Here is a 24391-nt window from a genome sequence, read left to right as displayed (position 1 = left end):
GTATCTTTTTTCAGAACACTTGGTGGTGTCAGGTAGTTTTAACTCTCTTAAAGTATACCCACATCTTTATTACCCCTCCCTTCTTAAGAAGAAATGAGCCATCATAATGAAAAATAGCTTCATTTTTTTATTTTTTGTTAACACATTACCCTAACATGCAGATAATTTTAATAGAAGTTCACCTTAACTACTTCCCATATACCTACATACATATATATGTAAAACATTAAATAAATACAATCTCATCTAAACACTAAGAGTTAAATTCGTGATAACTCATCCACGATTTCATTCTTACGACCCGCAACATGTATAATTTTTACACTAAAAGTCTGTAACATAAGACTGCAATGAAATAGTTTCATATTCTTGTCTTTAATGTGTTCTAAAAGTGTAAGCGGATTGTGATCCTTGTACATAACCATCTCTGACACGTTGCTCATGACATGCACATTAGATTACTTACAGTGTGGAAACAGGCCCTTCGGCCCAACAAGTCCACACTACCCCGCCAAAGCGCAACCCACCCATACCCCTACATCTGCCCCTTACCTAACACTACGGACAATTTAACATGGCCAATTCACCTGCCCTGCACATCTTTGGACTGTGGGAGGAAACCGGAGCACCCGGAGGAAACCCACGCAGACACGGGGAGAATGTGCAAACTCCACACAGTCAGTCGCCTGAGGCGGGAATTGAACCCGGGTCTCTGGCGCTGTGAGGTAGCAGTGCTAACCACTGTGCCACTGTGCCACCCACTAAGCCAGTACCAAACTCAGTAGTTCCCTTTTGATTGTGGAGTATTTCCTCTGGTGGGTGTTGATCTTCTTCGAAAAGTAACCAACTGGCAGTTCAAACCCATCCTTACCTTCTGCTGGGAGTACAGCTCCAACTCCAATACCACTAGCATCGTTGGCGACTTTAAAATGTTTTGGAAGGTGTGGTATAGCTAAAACTGGTTTGATGGTCAATATTGATTTCAAATGGTTGAATGCTGCTGGCATTGTTCCGTCCACCGAAACCTTGTGTTCTACTTCAGCAAATCAGTTAACGGTGCCATTACACTGTTGAAGTTTGGAACAAACCCACTGAGTCCTAAGAATCGAAGCACCTCTTTCACAAGGTTGGTCATGGAAATTCCTCTATGTCCTTTGTCTTTGCATTCCATGGGAGCAACCTTCCATGACCGATGTTATGTCCCAAGAACGTTATCTCTGGTTTCGCGAATTCCATCTTATTTAAGTCTATCACGAGTTCTACTTCTCGTAGTCGTTCAAAGGACTTACTAAAGATCACTACATCATCCAATTAGATGTTCGTTAGCCCAGCGACAACTCAGTTCATAAGTCTTTGAAATGTGGCAGGTGTGTTCTTCATTCCAAACGGCATTACTTTAAACTGATATAGCCCATTTGGGGTTACAAATGCAAAACATTATTTTGACTCTGATAAAGGTACCTGCCAGTAACCACACGTTTAAGTCCAACTTCGTGATGTAACTGGCTTATCCAACTTTCTCAGTACAGTAGTCCAAATTAGGAATTGGATAAGAGTCCGATTTTATAATGGCATTGACCTTCCAATAATCTACGTAGAGCCGTCAAGTCCCGTCCTGTTTGGGAACTAAGGTAATCCGTGAACGCCACTCGCTCTGGCTTGGTTCGATGATGTCCTCATTGAGCATGGCCTCCACCTCCATCTGGATCTGTCTGGTTTTGAAAGGATTAAGCGAATGGGGGGTTGTTTTATCAGAACAGTATTCCCTACATCTACTTCGTGTACAATAGCATTAGTCCTCCCCATCTGATTCTTTCATATGTTCTTATACTGCAGTAACAAATCTTTCAACTCCATTCTATGCTCCTGAGACAGATAGCTTACTACCCTATCCTATTCCTCAAATATTTCTTCAGTTTTTAATTTGCTTTGAGGCACATCAAAATCCATATCATATGAATTTGATTCCACACCCTGCGGGACAATAACTAACACCTGTTTCTCCAGTTCTTTCTCTCTAGTATGATACGGTTTCAACATGTTCACATGACATACTCAATACCTTTTTTTTCTATCTGGCATTTTTACTAGATAGTTCACCTGACTCAACTTTTTCTCAATTTGATAGGGACCATTAAACCTGGCATTGAGGGGATCTCCTATCACTGGTAATGGGACTAACCACGTCATTCCCTCAGGAAAATGTCCAGGTCTCAGAGCTTTTATCTGCCACCTGCTTCAGATGCTTTTTAGCTAACTCACCTACTCGATTTAATCTCTCCCTCACCTCTGATACATAATCTAAGTGTGACCAACATTGGTCCTGTCAATTTTTCTTTAACTAATTTCAAAGGGCCTCTCACTCATGACTGAATATTAACTCAAAGGGAGTGAACTGAGTAGATTCATTTGGGATCTCTAATGGCAGACAATACAAATGGGATACCTTTATCCTAATCATTCGGGTAATCCTGACAGTATGCTCTCAACATGGTCTTCAATATCTGATGCCACCTTTCTAAAGCTCCCGAGGATTCACTGGATTTAAAGTGCTATATACCTAAGCTATCCATAACAACCTTAAACAGCCTAGCAGTAAAATTTGACCCTTGGTCAGACTGAATCTCTCTGGGTAATCCATAGTGTGTGAAGAAAGCTACTAACCCCTCTACTACTCTTTTGGTCTTGATACTCCGTAATGGAATTGCCTCTGGAAATCTGGTAGACACATCCATTAAGGTTAACTACTGATTCCCACTTTTAGTTCTCGGGAGGGGACCTACACAATCAATTATAACCTGCGTGAAAGTTTCTTCAAATGAGGAAATTGGCAACAAAGGTGTTGGTTTTATTACTGCCTGTGGCTTACCTACTATTTGGCATGTATGACACGTACTGCAAAAGTTAACCACATCCTTATGCATTCCAGGCCAATAAAAATGTTTTTTGTACCTTAGCCTGAGTCTTTTGTACCCCTAGGTTACCTCCTGCAGGTAGTTCATGTGCTACCCGTAACACCACCTGTCTGTATGCTACAGGCAGCATAATCTGGTGCGCTTTGGCCAATTTCTCCTCTGCCTGTTCAGGTTTTTCCTGCACCATTATGTCATACAGGGTATCTGTTAACTGAAGCTCAACTCCTTCATCTTTCTCTTGTCACTTCATTCTGTGACTTATAATCGTGGGATCTGGTTACCATACAGTCTGGGAAAATACCATGATATTTCTGTTTTAACTCCTCAGTTTCTTGGTCTGTCTTGTGCTTCTCCACAAAGGGTGTCACTCCCACCTTGGATCCTGCCAAATCATTCCCAAGAACAAACTGAATTCCTCGAACTGACACTTAGTCACTCCCACTGTAACTTCCCTAATCTTGCGTTGGCACCCCAACTTGATCTTGTATTGGCGACGCCAAATTTCTGTCCATCTATCCCACAAATTACCACACTCTCGGGTAACAGATCAGAAAGAGTGCATATTCGCTCATCCCTTACTATTAGCGACTGGTTAGGCCGTGTATCTCTCAAAATGATAACTTCTTGTCCTTCTCTCACTGTTCTTTTTAAGTAAACTTTACCCACAGAGGCAAATTCTTTATGGAGATCAGGTACTACCTCCATACCCAACCGTTGCTTAGGCTGTGCACTCTCCTGCAACTCCTTGGCTCTTCTTGGGGTCTCCTTTACTACCTTCACTAATGCCACTGGCTTAGCTTCTTTTACCACAACTTTTCCCACAGTGTCTTTCTTTAATGACCAGCACTGTGACTTTGTGTCCCACCTTCTGGCAATGAAAAACCTTTACCCAGTGCCCTTTTCAAACCTCCGGCACTGTAACTTTCTGTGTCCCACTCCATTTGAGTGAAAACACCTGAGGCCTTTCACCTCCTTTTCACCCTCTAGGGCTTCTTTAACATGTGGTCAATTCTTAACAGTGCCCTCCACTCTTGGTTTCGTAGTGCAGGATTTCCCCTTCTCCCAACTTCTATCCCTTACAGGACAAAATTCTGGCCAGAAGCCTGTCTGATGTACCAACATTACTCATCTGCTAATTCTGCTGCCTTTGTCACTTCCTGAACTTTCTGTTCCTCCACGTGAATTCTTACCATCTCTGGAAGTGAGTTTTTAAACTCCTCCAGCAGAAAACAATCTCTCATAGAGCCTCAACTCTCCTATCTATTTTCAAAGCACGCACCCATCCATCAAAATGACTATGTTTAATTCTTTCGAACTCTGTGTAAGTCTGACAAGATTCCTTGTGTTTCTGAACCGCTGTCTATATGCTTCTGGTACCAATTCATAAGCCTGTTTAACCTCTTCATAATCTCTTGACCCGTCACCTGACAGCATGGCAAATACTTCACTAGTTCTGCCTACTGGTTTAGTCTGACCTAGCATTACCCATAAATCCATGGACCACCCCATCTACCTCACCAATTTCTCAAATGAAATAAAGAAGCCTTCAACATCTTTCTCATTGAAATGTGGCAGTGTTTTGACATATTTAGATATATCACTACCTTCTGTTTTAATCTCCATGCTGTTAACTTGACTTTGCTGACTAAGTCACAATTTCTCAAGTTCAAATTCTGTCATTTTGTCTCTCCCTTTCTTCTCTCTCTCTCTCTTCACTCAGCTAAGAACTTTCTCTGTCTCTCTTTTTCTTCTCTCTTTGTTTATCTTCTAGCTCCATTTTTCTCAATTGTAATTTAAGTTTTTCTACCTCTACTGCACTTGTCTGTTTTTCTGACACACCTAAAATTAATTCCCTTACAATTTCAACTTTACTTTTGTCCTTGGTTAAAGAGAGCTATGTTTTCACAGAATCTTTACATGCTGGTGGCTTGGCAGGTCTCCTCTCAACTGTACAATTTTCCCCAGTCTTATACTCCCAAAGCATTGGATTCTGCCATTGGCTTTTGAATTATCAGTATACTAAATTCAAACTGGATTGGAGTTTGGTATTTTTCAGGGTATAATTTAAACTAATTGCCCTATTTTGAATCTGTTTTGTCCTTTCCAGGAAACTAGCTACCCCAGTAGCTGGAGCACATGTTACATTGTATCTTTTTTCAGAACACTTGGTGCTGTCAGGTAGTTTTTGCTTGCTATTAACTCTGTTAAAGGTACAGTACCCCCATATCATCTTAATACTTCACTGGATTTGGACAAGGCTTAGTGAGTGGATAACATGTGAACTTATCTACTTTGGTATCAAAAACAGGAAGGCAGACTCTTATCTGAATGGCAATAAATTCGTAGAAGGGAATGTGGAACTAGGTTTCCTCCATTAGGTAAGCAAATAAGTGCAGCAGTCATTAAAAAAGGCAAATGGTATGTCGGCCTTCATAGTGAGAAGCTGATGTTTTGCTGCAATTATGCAGAGCCTTGATGAGACCACATCTGACACATTGTGTGCAATTTTAGTCGTCTTATCTGAGGGAGGATATGCTTGTAAGAGAGGGAGTGCAGCAAAGGTTTCCCAAACTGATTCCTGGGGATGGCAAGATTGACATATGAGGAGAGGTTGAATTGCTTAGGATTATGTTCACTGGAATTCAGGAGAGGGAAGGGGAATCATATGGAAACCTATAAAATTCTAACAGGAATAGACAGGGCAGGTGCAGTAAATATGTTCCCAATTGCAGGGGAGTGCAGAACCGAAGGTAAACCATTTAGGATTGACATGAAAAATTTCTTAATAGGGTGATAAACCTTTGGAGCTCATTGCTAGAGCAAGAAGTCAAGGCTAAAACATTGGAAAAAGTGAGGACTGCAGATGCTGAAAATCAGAGTCGAAAGGTGTTATGCTGGAAAAGCACAGCCGGTCAGGTAGCATCCGAGGAACAGGAGAGTCAATGTTTCAAGTATAAGGTCTTCATCAGGAATGAGGGTGTGGCCCAAGGGGGCTGAGAGATAAATGTGAGGGGGTTTGGGGTTGGAGGGGAAGGTAGCTGGGAATGTGATATGTAGATAAAGGTGGAGGGTGATAGTGATAGGTCGGTGTGGAGGGTGGAGCAGATGGGGGGAAGGAAGATGGACAGGTAGGACAGTTCAAGAGGGTTGTACTGAGTTGGAGGGTTGGTTCTGGGATAAGTTGGGAGGAGGGGAAACTGGTGAAATTGACATTGATCCCATGTGGTTGGAGAGTCCCAAGGATCTTCAGCCAGGTCCTGAAACAGACCCACAATCACAGCCACAACTCCTTCCTCAGCGCCTGCCTCCAGAATTGATGACATCTCTAGGAAACATGCACTAAACAACCTCCCTGCCCTGTGGCCGAACAGTTCAACTACGCCCCCCCCCCCCCCCAACTCAGCCAAGGACATACAAGTCCTGGGCCGCCTCCACTGCCAATTCCAAGCCACGTGATGCCTGGAGGAAAAAAGCCTCATCTTCTGCCTTGGGACCCTCCAACCTCACAGGATCAATGTTGATTTCACCAGTTTCCTCATTTCTCCTCCCCAATCTTATCCCAGATCCAACCCTCCAACTCAGCTCTGTCCTACCTGTCCATCTTTCTTCCCACCTATCCGCTCCACCCTGCACTCTGACCTATCACCCCACTTTCATCTACCTATCGCATTTCCAGAAACCTTCCTCCTCTGGCCCCATCCTCTCCCATTTATCTCTTTCCCCCCCCCCCTCATTCCTGACGAAGAGCTCATGCTCAAAACCTTGACTCTTTTGCTCCTCAGATGCTGCCTGACTGGCTATGCTTTTCCAGCACCACACTTTTCAAGCCAAAACATTGTATGCTTTGAAGAAGGAGTTGAATGTAGTATTTGAGTCAAAAGGGATCAAAGGGTGTGGAGGAAAAGCAGAAACCGGTTACTGAGAGGGTGAGTATCTATGATCATAATGAAAGGCAGAGCAGGCTCAACGGGGCAAATTGCCTGCTCCTACTTCTATTTTCTATGTTTCTATTTTCTGTCATGGAGTTACTCAGGTCAATAATGGCTTTAATAAAGTATCTAACAATGCAGTTTTAGTATTTCACTGGCTGGAGCACTTATTGGTATCTTTTGAGAGCCCAGGTAGAGTCTGAATTTTTCACCTGACTGCACAGACATTATCTTAGTACATCCATGTCCCTAGCAACACTCTAAATGCAGTTTCTGTTGTGGCTCTGTTGAGGTTTTATATCCCTGATTACCACATGAGCCCTGGCAGCTCAGTATAGTTTTGCAGATGATCTGCTGCCAACGCCAAGAAGCATTGTTTAGCCACTTGAATTACACTATTGTGGAAAATCATCCTTTTTATATTCTACAAGGACCTTTGTTGCCTGGAAGAATGAGAGACTGTGGATCATGCTTTGAAATGTTAGTAGGTCTGGTTGTAAGATGTCTGACTTATTCTTCCTCTGCTTTTTTTCCTGGGACAAAGCTAAGGTAGTGATAGGAAACTACTCTAATCTCTCATTTTCTAACTAGCTGATTTGCATGTTGCACTTAGCAGCAGTGCCACGAGGTTTTCATGTTATTGTTTGCTGACAGGTAACATCGGATCTCTTGTCAATCAGCAACTCCTCCTATAGTTGCCTTCTTCAAAAGCTTTAAAGCACCCATTTCATCGAGAATGAGAAAACAGAGGGTTGAGATCTACCATTTGCTGTCAATCTCTACCTGTTGTTATGGGATGTGGTCGTGACTTCTAGTTGCTACAGGATGCAGTCAAACCTAGTGATGAGGATAATGTACCAAGCAATTGCATACCATGCCAGTCTGTATGTGGTTCAGATTGTGAATTAAGGCACGATTCTCTTTGAAGAATGAGAATATAAATAAACCTATTATTCGTGGCCATTAATTGTTGATCACAGTGGGAGGGGATGGAAGATTGTTAGTGGCTGATGTACTTAACACGTGAGATTTGCGACAGGTATGATTTGCTCCATTTACTTAGTCTGTTATACAGTATTAAGAATACTAAACTTCTTGTGACATTAAAGTACCATCAGTGGCTTGTGATGTTGGTATTTTGGCATTTACCGTCATGGCTCACTTGGGAGAGCTCATTTTCATTGTTGTAATTAAGCAAAAACCTGAAGATGTTTTGATGAAAGTGTCATGTTATTGGAAATCTAAGCTTTAGATCTTTACTTAAAAGATAGATGCAAAGAATGTTTAGAGTTACAATTTTTCAATACTAAGATCCTGAGAATTGTGCAAGTTCTAGCTTAGACTCATATTGCAGCGATATCCTGAGAGATGCCTTAATTTTCTAATTTACAGACTGCACTATTAGTGAGCCAAATCCACAAGACAAATGCCTGGAATTGTGCCCTGAGTTTGCATTTATGATGCAAACATTGGTGTGAATTCACAGGTTTTGGTGCTGAATATTTTCTCCAGCAATGTATCTTTATAATCTAGCTCATTTTTGCTTTCAATAATTGTGTTGTGCTTTTTAACTTTCCTTGCTTGTAACCATAGTTAAGATAAATTTCATATTTCAAGGATTTTTTTAAAGCAGCAAAGCTAGGAAAATCAACTTAGTCATGAGGGAACTGTGACCACCCTTGATCCTAATGGGTAAAGCTATGATGATTACGGTCTGCCTGTTTTCCCCTCTTGTGGCATTCAAGAGTCCCCTGAGGAATCTGAGCAAATGGAGGGCACCTATAAAGCAATTCTTACTTGTGCAGTGTAGTTGAGGAAGGAGTCAGTGGTGGAAGAACGATGGTCAATGATAAACCAGTCTCTCCATTACTGATGAACACTATTATGAGAAGCAAAGGAGTTTACAGCTGGGATTGAACATGAAATTCAATCAAGGTTAGAACCCTTACATCTAATCTTGATCAGAGCAAAAATTACCCATTTACCTTTAGATTTATTTTATACTGGAGATACTTAGATTGAACATTCTTGACAGCATTCCTGTCCATTATCCGGTTCAGACCTGTTCAATAATCCACAAATCCAGCAGTCAGGGAGAATCAGCATTGACACTTTGGCACTATGCCATGTTCTCTGATTTAAATGGCCAGCAGCATAGCCAGTCACACTGACAACTGCTATATGAAAGGTCAGTGTAGAGTTCATGTGCCAAGTGGTTAAGAAGGGGCAGTGTGCGAAGTAGGTGAGAGGTGTAACACTTCGGCTGGATGAGCCAGTGGGGATTGGGAGGTGTGGATTGTACCAGGTGGGTTGGAAAGATGGCTGGATGAGAGAATGATCCAGTCTGGGGGTTGTCAGCTCAGTTCAGGTCAGGTATCTGGTCAAGTGTCTGTGAGACTAGCAGGGTAGGGGAGGGCACTCCCAGGAGATGTCAGGCTGTTGGGTTGGAGTGGGGATTCAGGTCATGGTATTGTCTGGTCTGGCTTATGGGGAAATGTCAGGCCAGAGTCCAGTTAGAGGAAAGGGGTTGAGGACAAGGTCAGAAAAATCCAGCTTATGAATCCAAAAAAATATTTTTATGTTAGCATTGTAGATTCAAGGTGTAGGATAAAACACCATTTAAATTAATCTAAAATGTATTGATATTATTAATCTCACAATCCTAAAAGAGCAGTAGTTTAGTAGGTAACACAGTAAAGAGATATGCCAAGCAATAGATAATGCACTTCACAGAATGACTTTTGGCAGTGTGTTCAATGATGATGATTATGGAATATTCCAATTCACTAGCCTTGGATACCTATCAGGTAAAGATTGTAATAGCAACAAAAACAGAAGTTGCTGGAAAAGCTCAGCAGGCCTGGCAGCATCTGTGAAGAGAAATCAGAGTCAATGTTTCAGGTCCAGTGACCCATCCTCAGAACTCAGAGTTCTGAGAAAGAGTCACCAGACCTGAAACATTGACTCTGATTTCTCTTCAAAGATGCTACCAGACCTGCTGAGCTTTTCCAGCAACTTCTGTTTTTGTTTCTGATTTACATCATCTACAGTTCTTCTGGGTTTTATAAAGATTGCAATCGACTTGGTCGGTTCAGTATAAATGTGGGATTAGGAAAAATAGAGAAACTGTTAAATATATCCTGAATACATCCTGAAGCCAACCTGGATTCCCGTTGATTTTCATTCTTCCATCACTAAAAATGTGTGTTGAAAGAAGACAGCTACATAGAGAGTGCTATAATTTTAGCAAGCCTTAGCCACAGCATCCAATTTATACCTGTGCTGCAAATTTGCATCCATTACAATAGGCATTGGAGTCGCTGAAGTATAAATAGTAAAGTGTTATTTACTCTGCTGCATTTAAAAATTAAGAACCACCCACATACTTCTCAGAAACATGTCAGGTTCATATGAACACCTGACGTAAATTTCCTTGAATTTTAGTCAAATTAAAAGTCAGGATATTAGAAATAATATCTTTTTGATATGAGATAAGTAATAATCCCAGGGGTGCCTGTATTCAATTTAACTTTATCCGCAGCGATAGTAAATATGTAGTCATCCTTGCAATAAAATTCGAAATGAATGCAGCAGCAAATAATCCTTATTCACATCAGGCTGAGTATCCCTTTCGTGTAAAGTAATTCATCAACAATATCTCAATGATTTAGTAATTTAACAAGGTCACAAATGCTATAGAAGTACTGGCTTTTCTCCCGATACTGCTTTGCTTTATATCTTATTCCATAGGACATTGACTTTACGCAAATGAGAAAGAACAAAATGGAATGTTAAAATAAAAACAAAATGTTGAAAATATAGAGTTCAGTCAACATCTGTGGAAAATAGGTACTTTCACGATTTCTAAAAAATTGTGTGTGTGAAACAGCCAAAATATGTTGTTTTTCTGAAAGGATACTGATTAACATGCTGTGCTCACATTATATATGTACAAAAACATTTCCGTTTTAAAATTTTCATTCTACAATTTAAACCTCTTGCAGAACCTGAATTTTATTGCTTAACCATGCCTGAACCCTAAACTTTGGAAAAAACCCCAAAAATCATTTTATCCCTGTGTGTCTCGTCCCTTCTCGGACAACTTTTAATACTTAATTGACCATTTTTTAGTCACTTAACTTACCTTATCATTGAGTTTGTTGTCAAATTTTGTATGAAAATGCTTGTGTGAAGTGCCTCTGGAAGTTCTTACAATGCTACAGGCACGATATTCACAAGGGAATTCTCAGTACAGCTGGTACTCCTATAGTGCTCGGTTTTTAACGTGATTTGTGAATCACCGACTTTATATATAAAGTGAACTTTTGTTCGCTGTTCTGCGATTCGCATCCCTGGCACTAGGTGTTGCAGTGTGTGGAGGTTTGGACTCTGCATCAGCATCATGTGATCAGTCAGCTTGTGTGCTTTCTCATGAAGAACTTTGTGAAAGATAGTGTGAAATGTTTGTGCTGATTGCCTTGGAAAATGCCCCTACGGCCTGAGGACAAGAAGCTGGGAGAAATCTGTTAATTAAAAACCTTAAATTTCACTGGAATTGACTAGCAGTAAAATTACAATGTTGAGGAGGTGTACAGCACAAACAGACCCTTTGGTCCAACTCATCCATGCCGACCACATATCCCAACCTAATGTAGTCCCATTTGCCAGCATTTGGCCCATATCCCTCTAAAACCTTCCTAGTCATATACCCATCTAGATGCTTTTTAAATGTCATAATTGTCATAATGCCTTTTAAATGTTGTAATTGTACCAACCTCCACCACTTCCTCTGGCAGCCCATTCCATACATGCACCACACTCTCTGTGTGAAAAAGCTGCCCCTTGGATCCCTTTTTAAATATTTCTCCTCTCACCCTAAACCTATGCCCTTTGGTTCTGGACTCCCCCACCCCAAGGAAAAATCCTTGTCTAATAACCCATCTATGTCTCTCAGTATTTTATAAACCTCTATAAGGTCACCCCTCAGCCTCCAATACTCCAGGGAAAACAGCCCCAGCCTGTTCAGCCTCTCCCTATAGCTCAAATCCTCTAACCATGGCAACATCCTTGTAAATCTTTTCTGAACCCTTTCAAGTTTCACAACATCTTTCTGATAGGAAGGAGACCAGAATTGCACACAATATTCTAAAAGTAGCCTAACCAATGTCCTGTACAGCTGCAACATAACCTCCCAACTCCTGTACTCGATGCACTGACTAATTAAAGGAAAATGTACTAAACGCCGCCTTCACTATCCTATCTACCTGCGACTCTACTTTCAAGGAACTATGAATCTGCACTCCAAGGCCTCTTTGTTCAGCAACACTCCCATTAAGTGTATAAGTCCTACAAATGAAGCTGGTTCAGAACAATATTTCAATGAGCCACCACACACTGCAGCACAGAGGAACTACGCAGAGCAGAGGAAAATCACCTATACCGTGTATTCAAAAAGAATGGGTAACCAATGAACACAGTCCGCCGATTTTCTCAGCAACAAACCCAAACAAGTAGACAAAGCATGCCCAGAAACCCTAGCCATTCTCCTCTACATCAAAGATCTCTCGGAAATGACTGCCAGACTACTCGGACCCCTTGGCATCATGGTAGCCCACAAACCAACCAACACACTAAAACAGCAGCTCATGAACTTGAAAGGCCCTAAACAGACAATAAGCAAAACTAATGTCATTACACAATACCATGCAAGAACTGTAACAAACACTACATTGGACAAACAGGCAGAAAACCAGCAACCAGGATACATGAACATCGACTAGCCACAAAATGACATGACCCTCTCCCACTAGTATCCTTACATACAGATAAGGAAGGACACCACTTCGACTGGGACAACACATCCATCTTAGGACGAGCCAAACAGAGACATGCACGAGAATTCCTAGAAACATGGCATTCCAACCGGAACTCTATTAACAAACACATTGACTTGGACCCCATCTACCACCGCCTGAGAAAAAGAACAGAAGATAACATCACCACAGGAAATGACATCACCAACCCAAATAAACCAAAACATATAAATAGAAAGCAGGAAATATCAGCAGTGCTTTGTCCGAAGGCTCAATGAAGATGTTACCGAGTGTGGTGATAAAACGTCTGAAAATGAACCTTCCAGCTCAATGAGCAAACCTACATCCAGAGCCTCAACCTGAGCTACAAACCTTCTCAAAGCTCACTGTATAAGTCCTGCTCTGATTTGCTTTTCCAAAATGCAGCATGTTGTATTTACTGAAATTAACTTTGGGGCAGCACAGTGGCTCAGTGGTTAGCACTGCTGCCTCACAGCACTAGGGTCCCAGGTTCAATTCCAGGCTGGGGTGACTGTCTGTGTGGAGTTTGCACATTCTCCCCATGTCTGCGTGGGTTTCTTCCCACAGTCCAAAGGTGTGCAAGCCAGGTGAATTGGCCATGCTAAATTGTCCATAGTGTTAGGTGCAGTAGCCACAGTGAAATGGGTCTGGGTGGTTACTCTTTGTTGGGTCGAAGGGCCTGATTCCACATTGTAGGGAATCTAATCTAATCTAATCTAAACTCCATCTGCCACTCCTCAGCCCACTGGCCCATCTGATCAAGATCACATTGCACTCTGAGGTAACCTTCTTTGTTGTCCACTATACCTCCAATTTTGGTGTCATCTGCAAACTTACTAACTGTACCTCCCATGTTAGTTTGAAATGTGGCTTTTTTGTTTGTATTAAGAGCATTTGTTTCTCTTTTTCTTTAAAAAATATGTTTAGATGTTAAAGAATATCTGCAGACTCATGTAAATCTGTTTCAGTGATTAATCCCTATGGCAACCAATTGCAAAAAAAACAGTACAGGGTCTTGGACATGGTCAGCTGCTCAGGGTGGTTAAAGTCAAGAAGTCCTGCACATAATGGGTGAGGGAGAAAAAGATAGGTGGTACACTTAGTTTTGGTGCATATGTGGTGATGTCTTGAGGGGGTGAATAGGCTGTGCAGAAGAGATTCAGGGTTAGTCAGGGTCACATGTTAGTAAGAATGAAAGTGAGTGGGAAGGATGTTGTAGGAACTGGTGAGTGCAGCAGCCGTGATAGAGTGTGAGGTATCAATGAGAAGGTGGTGGCAGTTTCACTGGCAGAGTGGAGAAGGTCATTGAACTTCTTCCTATATTCTGTGTATTCCTTTAGATGGTTGAGACTACACTTACCTGGATGGTAAGCCTGGTCCAGGTTGGCGTGGTTCAAGTAGAATGACGTCCTCTGTTGACCTGGGAGAAAAAGACGTCCTGCTTCTGCATCACCCCATTCCCATCAACAGTATCTCCATATCCCTGCCTACAAAGAGAGGCACTAATTTTCCATTGTTTGCCATGTTCAGGGCCAATGTCAGGAACCATGCAGGGCAGCTCCGGACTGACAGCTCTTGTCTGGTGCACAATATCTTTTTAAAGATGGTGCTATACTATGGATGTTGGTCAGTTCTGGGATATTAGGAAGTGATAAGTTGTTTTGAAAATGGCACATGGTATGATGGTGCGAGAATGTGTGAGAGGGGCAGCAAATGGTGGGGTAGGTAATAAATAAGGTGCGCTTTGTAAAATAAGGTGATAAATGTCTCAAAGTATCGCGATGTGAAACCCTCGAAAAGCTTGACAAAACTGACACTTAATAAAAGAAATTAAGATTCAGCCCTTGATCTATCAAGGCAGGTTTCATTCTGGGATCTGACTTGTGCAGTTTACCATTGGATGGGATCAGAAGACTGGCTAGAATGTAGTGCAGCCCGCAAGTACAGATGTCAATCACGACTAATCAGCCAAAGATTTTGATGAATTGTACTATACAGTGCCATGCAACAGGTTGATTACAGGTCAAAGTTCATCTAAACTGTGCCTAGATGAACAGTTTATGAACAACCTGTTCGTATGTATTAGGCTAACTACTATTTTTGTTTTGATTTTTACTGGTATTTTTATTGGTTTTCCCCAACCCTGTTTTTCCCATAGTCCATTATTTCTATGCACCATTTTCTATATCGTAGCGTCACATGGAAACACAAATTCAGCTTTATTGGAGAATTACCTCTATTTTCAGATTTTAATATTTTTAATTGCGGGAGGTTATTATCAGTTTAAAACCGTCTCAGACTGGAGTTCCCTGGATGACAAAAGATGATAAGACTAAAATGAAACAATATGGTTCATGATCTTGTCAGGTTCATAATTAAGTGGAGAACACGGTGTGTCAGTGGTTACCACTGTTGCCTCACAGCACTGGGGAGCCAGGTTTGATCCCACTCTTGGGCAGCCTTCTGTGTGGAGTTCCTCCAGATGCTCCGGTTTCTTCCCACGGTCCAAAGATGTGCAGGTTAGATGGATTGGCCATACTAAATTGCCCATAGTGTCCAGGGATGCACAGGAAAATGCAGGTTATGGGGGTTGGGTGTGGATGCTGTTCGGAGGGTTGTTGTGGATGCAATGGGCTGAATGGCCTGCTTCCAAGCTGTAGGGATTCTGCAACAGTATAGGGAACGACTGGAAAAGAAAATAAGATGCAAAGAGAGGTAATGAGAATAGATTAACAGGTAACAAACCAAAAGCCAAAATATATCTTATAAACCTATAATTATTAAAATGTAGTTAACAGAAAGGTGGGGACAGTTAATAACACTAAATGATCCTGCAGAAGCAGAGGGCAGGCCTGAGGTATTGAATCTAAAGAAGAGGATGCTACGAGTAAAGGAGAAGATAGTGCTGAAACTGAGTAGAATAAAAATAGATAAGGATTGTATTTAAAAGGATGGCAATATTCATGTTGGAAAAGTCAACTGTTTCAGGTGGAACCCTTCCTTGGTTTCCCTGATTGCATCTGTTAACCCTCCTTGGAGATGGGAATGGAGCCAGAAGACAGGAGAATTGCAAGTGTTACACTCCGCTTCAGTAAAGGGGAAGCAATATATCTGGCATTTACAGACATTGGTGGCAGGGAAACATTAAGAGACATTAATCTGGAACAAAATGAATTGACACTTGGAAGAACGTGGATTAATAAGTGAAATTCTGCTTGCCTAATTTGATTGATGGAATCGAGGTTGATGAAGGTAATACAGTTGCTCGATATGTAGGAATTTTCAAACAATGTGGAATAATGTAGACTTGTCTAACTTGTTTGCAAAATTGAAATCCATAGCTTTTGTAATAATTTAATGAATACGAATCTGCTAAACGGATAGAGGGACCGTTCCGTCCAGGACTCCCTTGTTAGGTCCACACTCCCCATCACCCATTCTCCACATCTGGCACCTTCCCTTGCCACTGTAAGATATGCAAAACTGCACCCACACCTTCCCCATCACCTCAGTCCAAGGCTTCAAAGGATCATTCCAAATCCGGCAGAGATTTACTTGTACATCCTCCAACCTCATTTCTTGCATCTGATGGTCTCAATGTGGTCGGCCCTACAGTGGAGACACCGAGCGCAAACTGGCGGAACAGTTCAGGGAACATCTTTAGTCTGTATGCACCAACCAACCCCACCTTCCTGTGACCACCCACTTTAACTCTCCCTCCCACTCCCCTGAGGGCATATCCATCCTGGGCCTCTTCCTCCACCACCTGCAAACTGGAAGAGGAACACGTCATCTTCCACCTCAAGTGCCTACAACCACATGGCTTGAACATTGCATTCATCAGTTTCCAAATCTAGCCTCTCCCCACACCATCCCAGATCCAACCCACCAACTTAAATCGCCCTCTTGACCTGACCTACCTGTCCATCTTCCTTTCTATCTATACGCTCCACACTTCCCACTGACCCATCACCATCACCTGCTACCTTTGCCAATCTATCACCATCCCACCTACCTTTCCCATAGCCCCACAACCCTCCCCATATTTATCTCTCAGCTCACTTTCCTCTCCCAAGACCTGAAGAAGGGTTATGCCCAAAACGTTGACTCTCTTGTTCCTTGGATGTTGCCTGACCTGATGTGTTTTTCCAGTGCCACGCTTAATTAGCTCTGAATCTCCAACATCTGCAGTCCTCACTTTCTCCTAAAGGGACAGAGAGCAAACTGGAGAAGTGAGCTGTCATCTTCCAAACTGGAATGAAATGTGCAATGGTGTCTTCCAGGGTCACCAGGAACTATAATTTTTGTTGTGTATTAATGACTTGTCCTTGATTATACAGGGGAAAGGTTTTGTTTCTTGAACACTGTGTAGAGGTGGGCCTAAAAGTAGGAGAAACTTCCACTTAGGGTCAGATCAGATTTCCTCACGTGATTGTTTTTTCTTAAAGCCATATTTCCCCTTTTTTACACACACATTACAGGATAGAAATACACATCAAATTTAAAGCTATATATTGTTCTTTTATTTTAAAACCTGGGATTGCAAATACTAGGGATAACATATCAACATTCATCACAATAGTTTTTCACCAAAGGCTTACTTTGGGCAAGGACATAACTACAAAATATAGGTGCAAGGTGAACAGCCGCACAGCTCCTATGATGTTATGTGCTTTATCATCAATTTTTGATGACACTGAGCCAACTTCATTTTGAATCCTTTAAGATATAGAATCCTTCATTAAAATGAGAGAATCCTTCTCCCATACTATATTCTTTTTACTGTAGCATGCATGGTAACAAATCTTGCAAAGCCCCATGCCCTGAATGATTTTTTCAAAGTTTTTTGTTCACAAACTTGGAAACACAACCTATCCATGTTCATGTCTTCCCGAATGCACATCCCACCCCTAGCTTCAATTTGTCTGGATTTTTTCCTTTTCGCACTGGGATAATGTTCACAAACCAGAATAGAGTATGTGAGTCATGTGGGTGTGTCCACGTAGAAGGCCTGCATCTATACTCCAACATGTCAACCTAATATTTAACATCATTTAAAGACCCCTTTAAAATTTGTCCTTGCCCCTCTTCCCCCACTAACTTGAAGGAACCAAAAGATAAACAAATTAAATCACTCACTTCATAAAATCCGCCTTCCTACATCCTCATGACATTTCAGTGCCCACAGGTAACCTCCATAGTGGTTCATCTATTATGTACAGCCCTCTGGAGCCTTGCATTATCAATGGAAATTATTTTAAAATCATTGGGGGAAAAAAATTGCATCTCTCTGTATTTACGAGAAGAGAGAGTGACAGGTGGGCAACATGATATCATATTTTGTTTGATACCAAAGTTGTGCAAAAATTGGTTTGATTCTTATGGTCAGTGACTGAAAAAGGTTTTCCACAAGATTTGGTTAACATGACCATGTGAATTTCCTTCATTTTCTTTGAATCATTATGGCACAGGAGGCTGCCATTTGGCCCATTCTCTGTAGAGGATTCTCATCAGGGCCATTCCTACACTATTTCCATTTAACCCAACAAGTTTATTTTCCTCAAATACCATCAAATTTCCTTTTGAACTTGTTCATCTTCTGTGCTTCCCTCTGAGACAGTTATTTCTAAGTTCTTCACTACTGGCTGTATAAAAAGTGCTTCCTCGTACTCTCCCTACTAACCACACCCCTGCAGTATATGTTGCTCAAAGTTTGAAATCTGTTCCCCCTATGTCTTGAGCCATCAGCTTATGGGAACAGTTTTTTTGGTCTACATATGTTGAGGCTGTAAGAATTCTCTCTGATTGCATTGTGGGTGTACTTACATAACACATGGACCGCAGCAATTCAAGAAGACAGATCACCACGCTTTCTCAAGGGCATCTAGGGTCTGGCAATAAATGCTAGCCCAGCCAGCAATGCCCCCGTTTCTGAGTAAACTAAAAAAGAGCTGGATCAGAACTAAGACATTTAGCCTGTTGAGTCTGCTCTGCCATTCAACAAAATCATTGCTGATCTGATCATCCTCAATTCTTCATGCTTTTCCCCAATAGCCTTTGATTCCCTTCCTGATTAAAAATATGTCTAACTTAGCCTTGAACATACTTAACAACTCAACCTCAGTGACCTTTGCGGTAAAGAATTCGACAGATTTACGACTCCCTGAGAGAAGAAACACCTTTTCATCTCAGTCTTAAATGGCAACCCTTTATTCTAAGATTGTGCCCTCTGGTCTTAAACTCTCCCACAAGAGGAAACCCCTTTCAACATCTATCCTGTCAAGTCCTCAAAGAATCTTGTACCTTTCAGTAAGGTTGCCTCATGTTCTTCTAAATTCCAAAGAGTACATAAGATAGTTCCTCCATATCTGGTATCAGCCTAGTGAACCTTATGTGGACTGCCTCCAATGACAAAATATCTTTCTTTAGATGAGGGACCAAAACTATTCACAGTATCCTAGCTGTGGTCGGACCAGTGCCTTATGTTGTTTTAGCAAAGCGTCCCCACTTTTATACTCTATTCCCTTTTGAAATAATTCCATTTGCTTTCCCTATTACACTATGAACTTGGATACTAGCCTGTTGTGATTCATGGCTGAAGACTCTCAAATCACATTGATGTTCAGTAGCAGCAGTGTATACAAACTGCGGGCGCACTGCAGAAATTCACCAAAAATCCTAAGATAGCACCTACTAAACTCAAGACCATTACCATCTAGAAGGACAAGGGCAACAGATGTATGGGAATACCACCACCAGCAAGTTCCCCTCCGAGCCTCTCATCCTGAGTTGGAAATATATCACCCTATGTCCAGTGAGTGTGTTTGTATTATAATCCTGGAATTGCCTTTCTAATGATATTGAAAGTCTATCTACAACATTGGACTGCAGCTTTTCAAGAAGGCAACTCATCACCATCTTAAGGGCAACCAGCGATGGGCAGTAAATGTTGACACAGCTAGTGATACCCACATTCCATAAGTGAACAATAAAAGAACATTTCAGCATAGGCCCCTCCCCCCTTCGCTTTTGCTGGACTTCTTAATTGTACTTATGACTTAGTATGCTGTTAAGAACTCACACTTGTGATCAAACAAGACTGTGCATAAGATTGAAGGAAGAGGGTGATGTAATGGCAATGTCACTTGCCTAGTTCACACAAAAACTAAAACAGACATTGCTGGAAAATCGGAATGGAAGGAGGGTTCCATTCTGAGGAAGGGTCACTGGAACTGAAACATTAACACAGATTTCTCTCCACAGATGCTGCCAAACCTGCTGACGTTTTCCAGCAACTTTCATTTTAGTTTCAGATTTCCAGCATCTGTAGTTCTTTCATTTTTTTTATCACATGAAAGCTTATGGAATTTTGATTCAATGAATAAAAATCTGGAAATGACAGCTACTCTGAATATTGGTCATAGAAGTCCAGGACATTTGTCCTTATTCAGTCTGACCTACCTGTGTAGCTGACTCTAAACGGCTTTCTGAAATGGCTGACAAGCTTTCAGTTCACGGATCATTAGGGATGCGTAACAAAAGGTGTCATTGGCATTAACATTCACATCCCATGCACCAGTAAAGACATAAAAACATATTGAGGATAAGATCAAATCACTGATATTTTGTTGATTGCAGCTGCAAAGGTTTCAACAACACATCCCTGTGGAGCAGCAGAATACCATTGACAGCAACTTCTCGATTTCTTTGCTTCATTGTCTGTGTGCAGAGGCACAGTCATAATGGCAAGGGCTGACAGATTCAGTATCAATACAACTGCAGATCCCAGGCTGTAAAAGAAAACTTTAAAAATCTGAATTCATATAATGATTTACAAAGCACGGAAGGAGGTCGTTCAGTCCATTGTGCATGTGCTGGCTCTTCGACACTTCTGTGCTATACTGAGGGAGTGTTGAAGCTGCCATCTTTTGGATGAGATACTAAATCAGTTCCTAGTGGACATAAAGCAGGAGAACTCTCCTGAGTACCCTGGCCAATATTTATTGTTCAACCAATAACATTTTAAACAACAAATACTGATTTGGTCATTATCTTACTTTGTACAAATGAACTGCTCTTTTTCCTACATTGCAACAGTGACTATAATCTCAAATATGCTTAATTGGTTGTAAAATACTTTGAGAGGTCCCGTGGTTGTGAAAGGCAATATTTCAATGTAATTCAATTTTTATTTTCTATGCACACCACCAGGGTTCAAAACAAAGCATGATAAAAGTTCTCTTGAATGTTTTAGTATTACTAAAAATATTTTTCTAATGTCTTACAATTTGCATTAATCAAATCTGCTCATTTATTTTAAACCTGCCACCACTGTCACATATTATTACTAGATACATTTTCCATATTAAGTTTTTCCAGAAATGTTCCTTCATGTTGTTCGAGATGATTCAGAACAAAGTACTATGTAATTTGGGCTTTTCCCACCTATGAATACTTTTTCTCAAGTTAGTATTGCTCATTGAAAATGCAATGAAAATAAATTAGGATAAACTGAAAGGCTTGGTTCATAGTCTTGCAAAGGATGTCTTGTTTAAGTTTATTTATGGCTGTCACCAGCTGTGTTTTTAAAAAAAAATTAACAAGTGCTATTCTCATTTCTCATGAAGTTTTCTTGACTTTAATGTACGTGAAATTGCAGCCATCCTTTGATAGCACCATTATTAAACAGCACCGATCTACAGCAGTTCAGCGTAGAAGAGAACGGTGGAACACCATTCACTGGGAAAACTGGGGGAAGGCATCACCACGCCAACCTTGGTCTGATGACTTTGGAGTTGGAAGACACAGATGCTTATGCTGGAATGCCAAGCCCAAGCAGTAAGTTTCAAATGCCATGTCAGAGTTAAGTTGAAAGATGAATGAAAAAGCTAGTTTTGTCTTTAGATGAAAATGTCAACAGAAATTCATGTTAGCTTGTATTACAAGGTTACTGGTAATGGCACTTATTGGCAATAATTTGTTATAAAGCCTTAAGATAGTGCCTCTGGAACAGTCTAGTCTGTTTTCAAACTTCAAAAATCAGGCACCAATTCAGTTACTGTATATCAATGTAAGGAACAGAGGGATGCACCTGGGGAAGGGAAAAGACGTAGCATCATCACAGGAAGTTTTCTGATTTCTCATCATGACCCCACTTTCCTTTAACTGAGTCTTAACCTAGAATTAGCTTGATAAGCAGTATCCACAGTTGCTTTTTCTCACATAGTTGCTGCTAGGGGTGCGTAAATAGGCACAAGGCTTACAAACATTTAGCAAGAAAGCCAACACTATAAAAATGAATACAGGAGCTGTTTCTTCTTTTCATATCTTGCCAAGGGTTTTTATATAGCACTTTGAACAATTGTGAAGGGCAGCCACGTTTACCTGTATATTGTGAAAGTATTGTCAAAACTACTCCCAAAAATAATGCTGTTAACAGAACGTTAGAGTCACTTTAGATTTTATGAAGTGAGTGATTTAATTTGTTTATCTTTTGGTTCCTTCAATTAGTATGCTATTTCTGAACTCCTTCATTAGTATCAAATCCAGTCAATTTGTCAAAATACAAGTAACTTGTGCAATCATAAATATAAAATAGTATTCTTCACAGTCATAGAGATGTACAGCATGGGAAACAGACCCTTCGGTCCAACCCATCCATGCTGTAATATTTGATTTTTAATAACAGGTACTGAAATAATTTATTATAATTTAGGTATTTATTGCATTTCACATCAATTTGAGAATGCAACTTGGAGATGTTTCATTCAGAATTAATAACGAGCATTCTTTTAGGTAAGCAGCCAATTTCGATCCTGATTTCAACTAATGATCTTAAAGGTGAAATATTTCAAACAAAGATGTTGATTACCAATACTGTTTGTTATTCCGATACTGATTACAAAAAGTCTTTAAAGAATGGCTAAGGATGGCCTTTGCAAATAGAATGTTTTGGGAACATGTCAATTGACCAAAGCCATTTTAGGTGATCTCAAAAACACATTCCTTCCTGTCACTGCATCATCAATTTGATTTTTCTTGAAACCTGTCCATACTGGCTGCAGTAGAGATATTTTCTGATAGCTTATTGCACACGTATACTTTTAGCCATTTATCTGCAATTGTTTTAATTGAATTTACATATATTCATAATTTGAAACATGATATTGGACAGAACTTTTTCATTGAAACTTGAAAGTAAGTCATTAGAGGACTCAATTAAACCTTGAAAGGAAGTCCCAGATCTTCCAATTGCATGTTAGTCATTGCAACAATGTACCTTGAAAGATGCATTAAGGGAAACCCTGAAAGTCCCACGCAGGAATTACCTAGGAGGTTTCGATTTCTCATTGAAACATTTGAATTTTTAAGGGGTTTGGTAGGGTAAATGCTGAAAGAATGTTTCCACTCATGGGAGAGTCTAGGAGCAGAGGACATAGCCTCAAAATGAAAGGCCACCAATTTAAGTCTGAGATGAGGCGGAATGTTTTCTGTCAGAGGGTTGAGTGTCTTTGGAACTCCTTGCCACAGACAGCTGGTGGGGCAGAGTCATTGTGTATATTTAAGGCTGAGATAGATTTTTCAACAGTCGGAGAATCAAGGGTCAAGGAGAAAGGATAGGAAAGTGGATATCAGGAGTGTCAGAGCAACCATAATCTTATTGAATGGCAGTGCAGGCTCAAAGGCCTGAACAGCCTACTCCTCTTTCTATTTATTATGGTCTTCTGATGGGCAATTAGATAGCCCAAAAATAATTTCCAACTCATGAGTTAGAGACTTCCGAGAAGTTCAACTCATTTGCCTGGACAATCAGCCATGTCAGTTCAGAAGGATTAAAATATGTTGTGATTACTATATAGCCATGAAAATTGAACCATTGCCATCATATAACCATGGCTCTGAGCTTGCCTGTCACCCCACCTCTTATTCCTCCCAACATCTCTCCACGCCCCAGTGGGAACCCTCAAACCTGCCTCAACTGACACCCCGAGGTGATAGTGAGGACTGCAGATACTGGACAGTCAGAGTCAATAAAATGTGGCACTGAAGAAAGCACAGCAGGTCAGGCAGTATCTGAGGAGCAGGAAAGTTCGACGTTTCAGGCAGGACCCTTAATCAGTCCTGATTAAGAGCTTATGCCTGAAATGTCAACTCTTCAGCTCCTCAGATGCTGCCTGAATGCTGTGCTTTTTCCAGTGCCACTCTACTGACACCTCTACCCCTCCCAACTCTCTATGTTCCCAAGCCTGACCTCACCCAAACTGCTCACCCAAATGTCTACACTTCCACTCTCCCAGATATAACACAATTTCTCCTCAACTCCCAACTCAGGCTTGATCCTTCATCAGAACTGGTGAGGGAGAAAGGGGCTGAGAAATAAATAGGGGAGGGGGTTGGGGCTCTGGGAAGGGTAGTTGGGATGGGATGATGCTAGATGGGCGAAGGTAGGAGGCGATTGTGATATTTGGTGGGAAATGTGCGGACAAGTGGGAAGGGAGATGGACAGATAGGTTAAGTGAAGAGGGGGAGCTGAGTCAGAGGATTGGATCTGGGATAGGATGGGGGAGGGGGCCCAAAACATCGACTCTTGCTCCTCAGATGCTGTCTGACCTGCTCTGCTTTTTCCAGCACCGTGCTTTATTGACTGTGACTTCTCCAGCAACTGCAGTCCTTGCTAGCTCCCACTAATATGTAAAATTGCAGTGATTGAAAT

General features: G+C 41.1%; 1 protein-coding gene across 1 annotated transcript in view; it reads left to right on the top strand.

Moving 5' to 3' along the window:
• LOC140480568 (band 4.1-like protein 4B) overlaps positions 1-24391 on the top strand; it is a 380420-nt gene that overhangs the window by 237215 nt on the left and 118814 nt on the right. The window contains exon 16 of the mRNA XM_072575571.1: positions 21338-21516. Within this exon, the coding sequence (XP_072431672.1) occupies positions 21338-21516 (179 nt within the window). The remainder of the gene's footprint in view (positions 1-21337; positions 21517-24391) is intronic.

The sequence above is a fragment of the Chiloscyllium punctatum genome, chromosome 8 (assembly GCF_047496795.1).
Source record: "Chiloscyllium punctatum isolate Juve2018m chromosome 8, sChiPun1.3, whole genome shotgun sequence".
NCBI lineage: Eukaryota > Metazoa > Chordata > Chondrichthyes > Orectolobiformes > Hemiscylliidae > Chiloscyllium > Chiloscyllium punctatum.
Note: the sequence above shows the minus strand (reverse complement) of the source record. Positions and strands in the feature narration are given on the sequence as shown.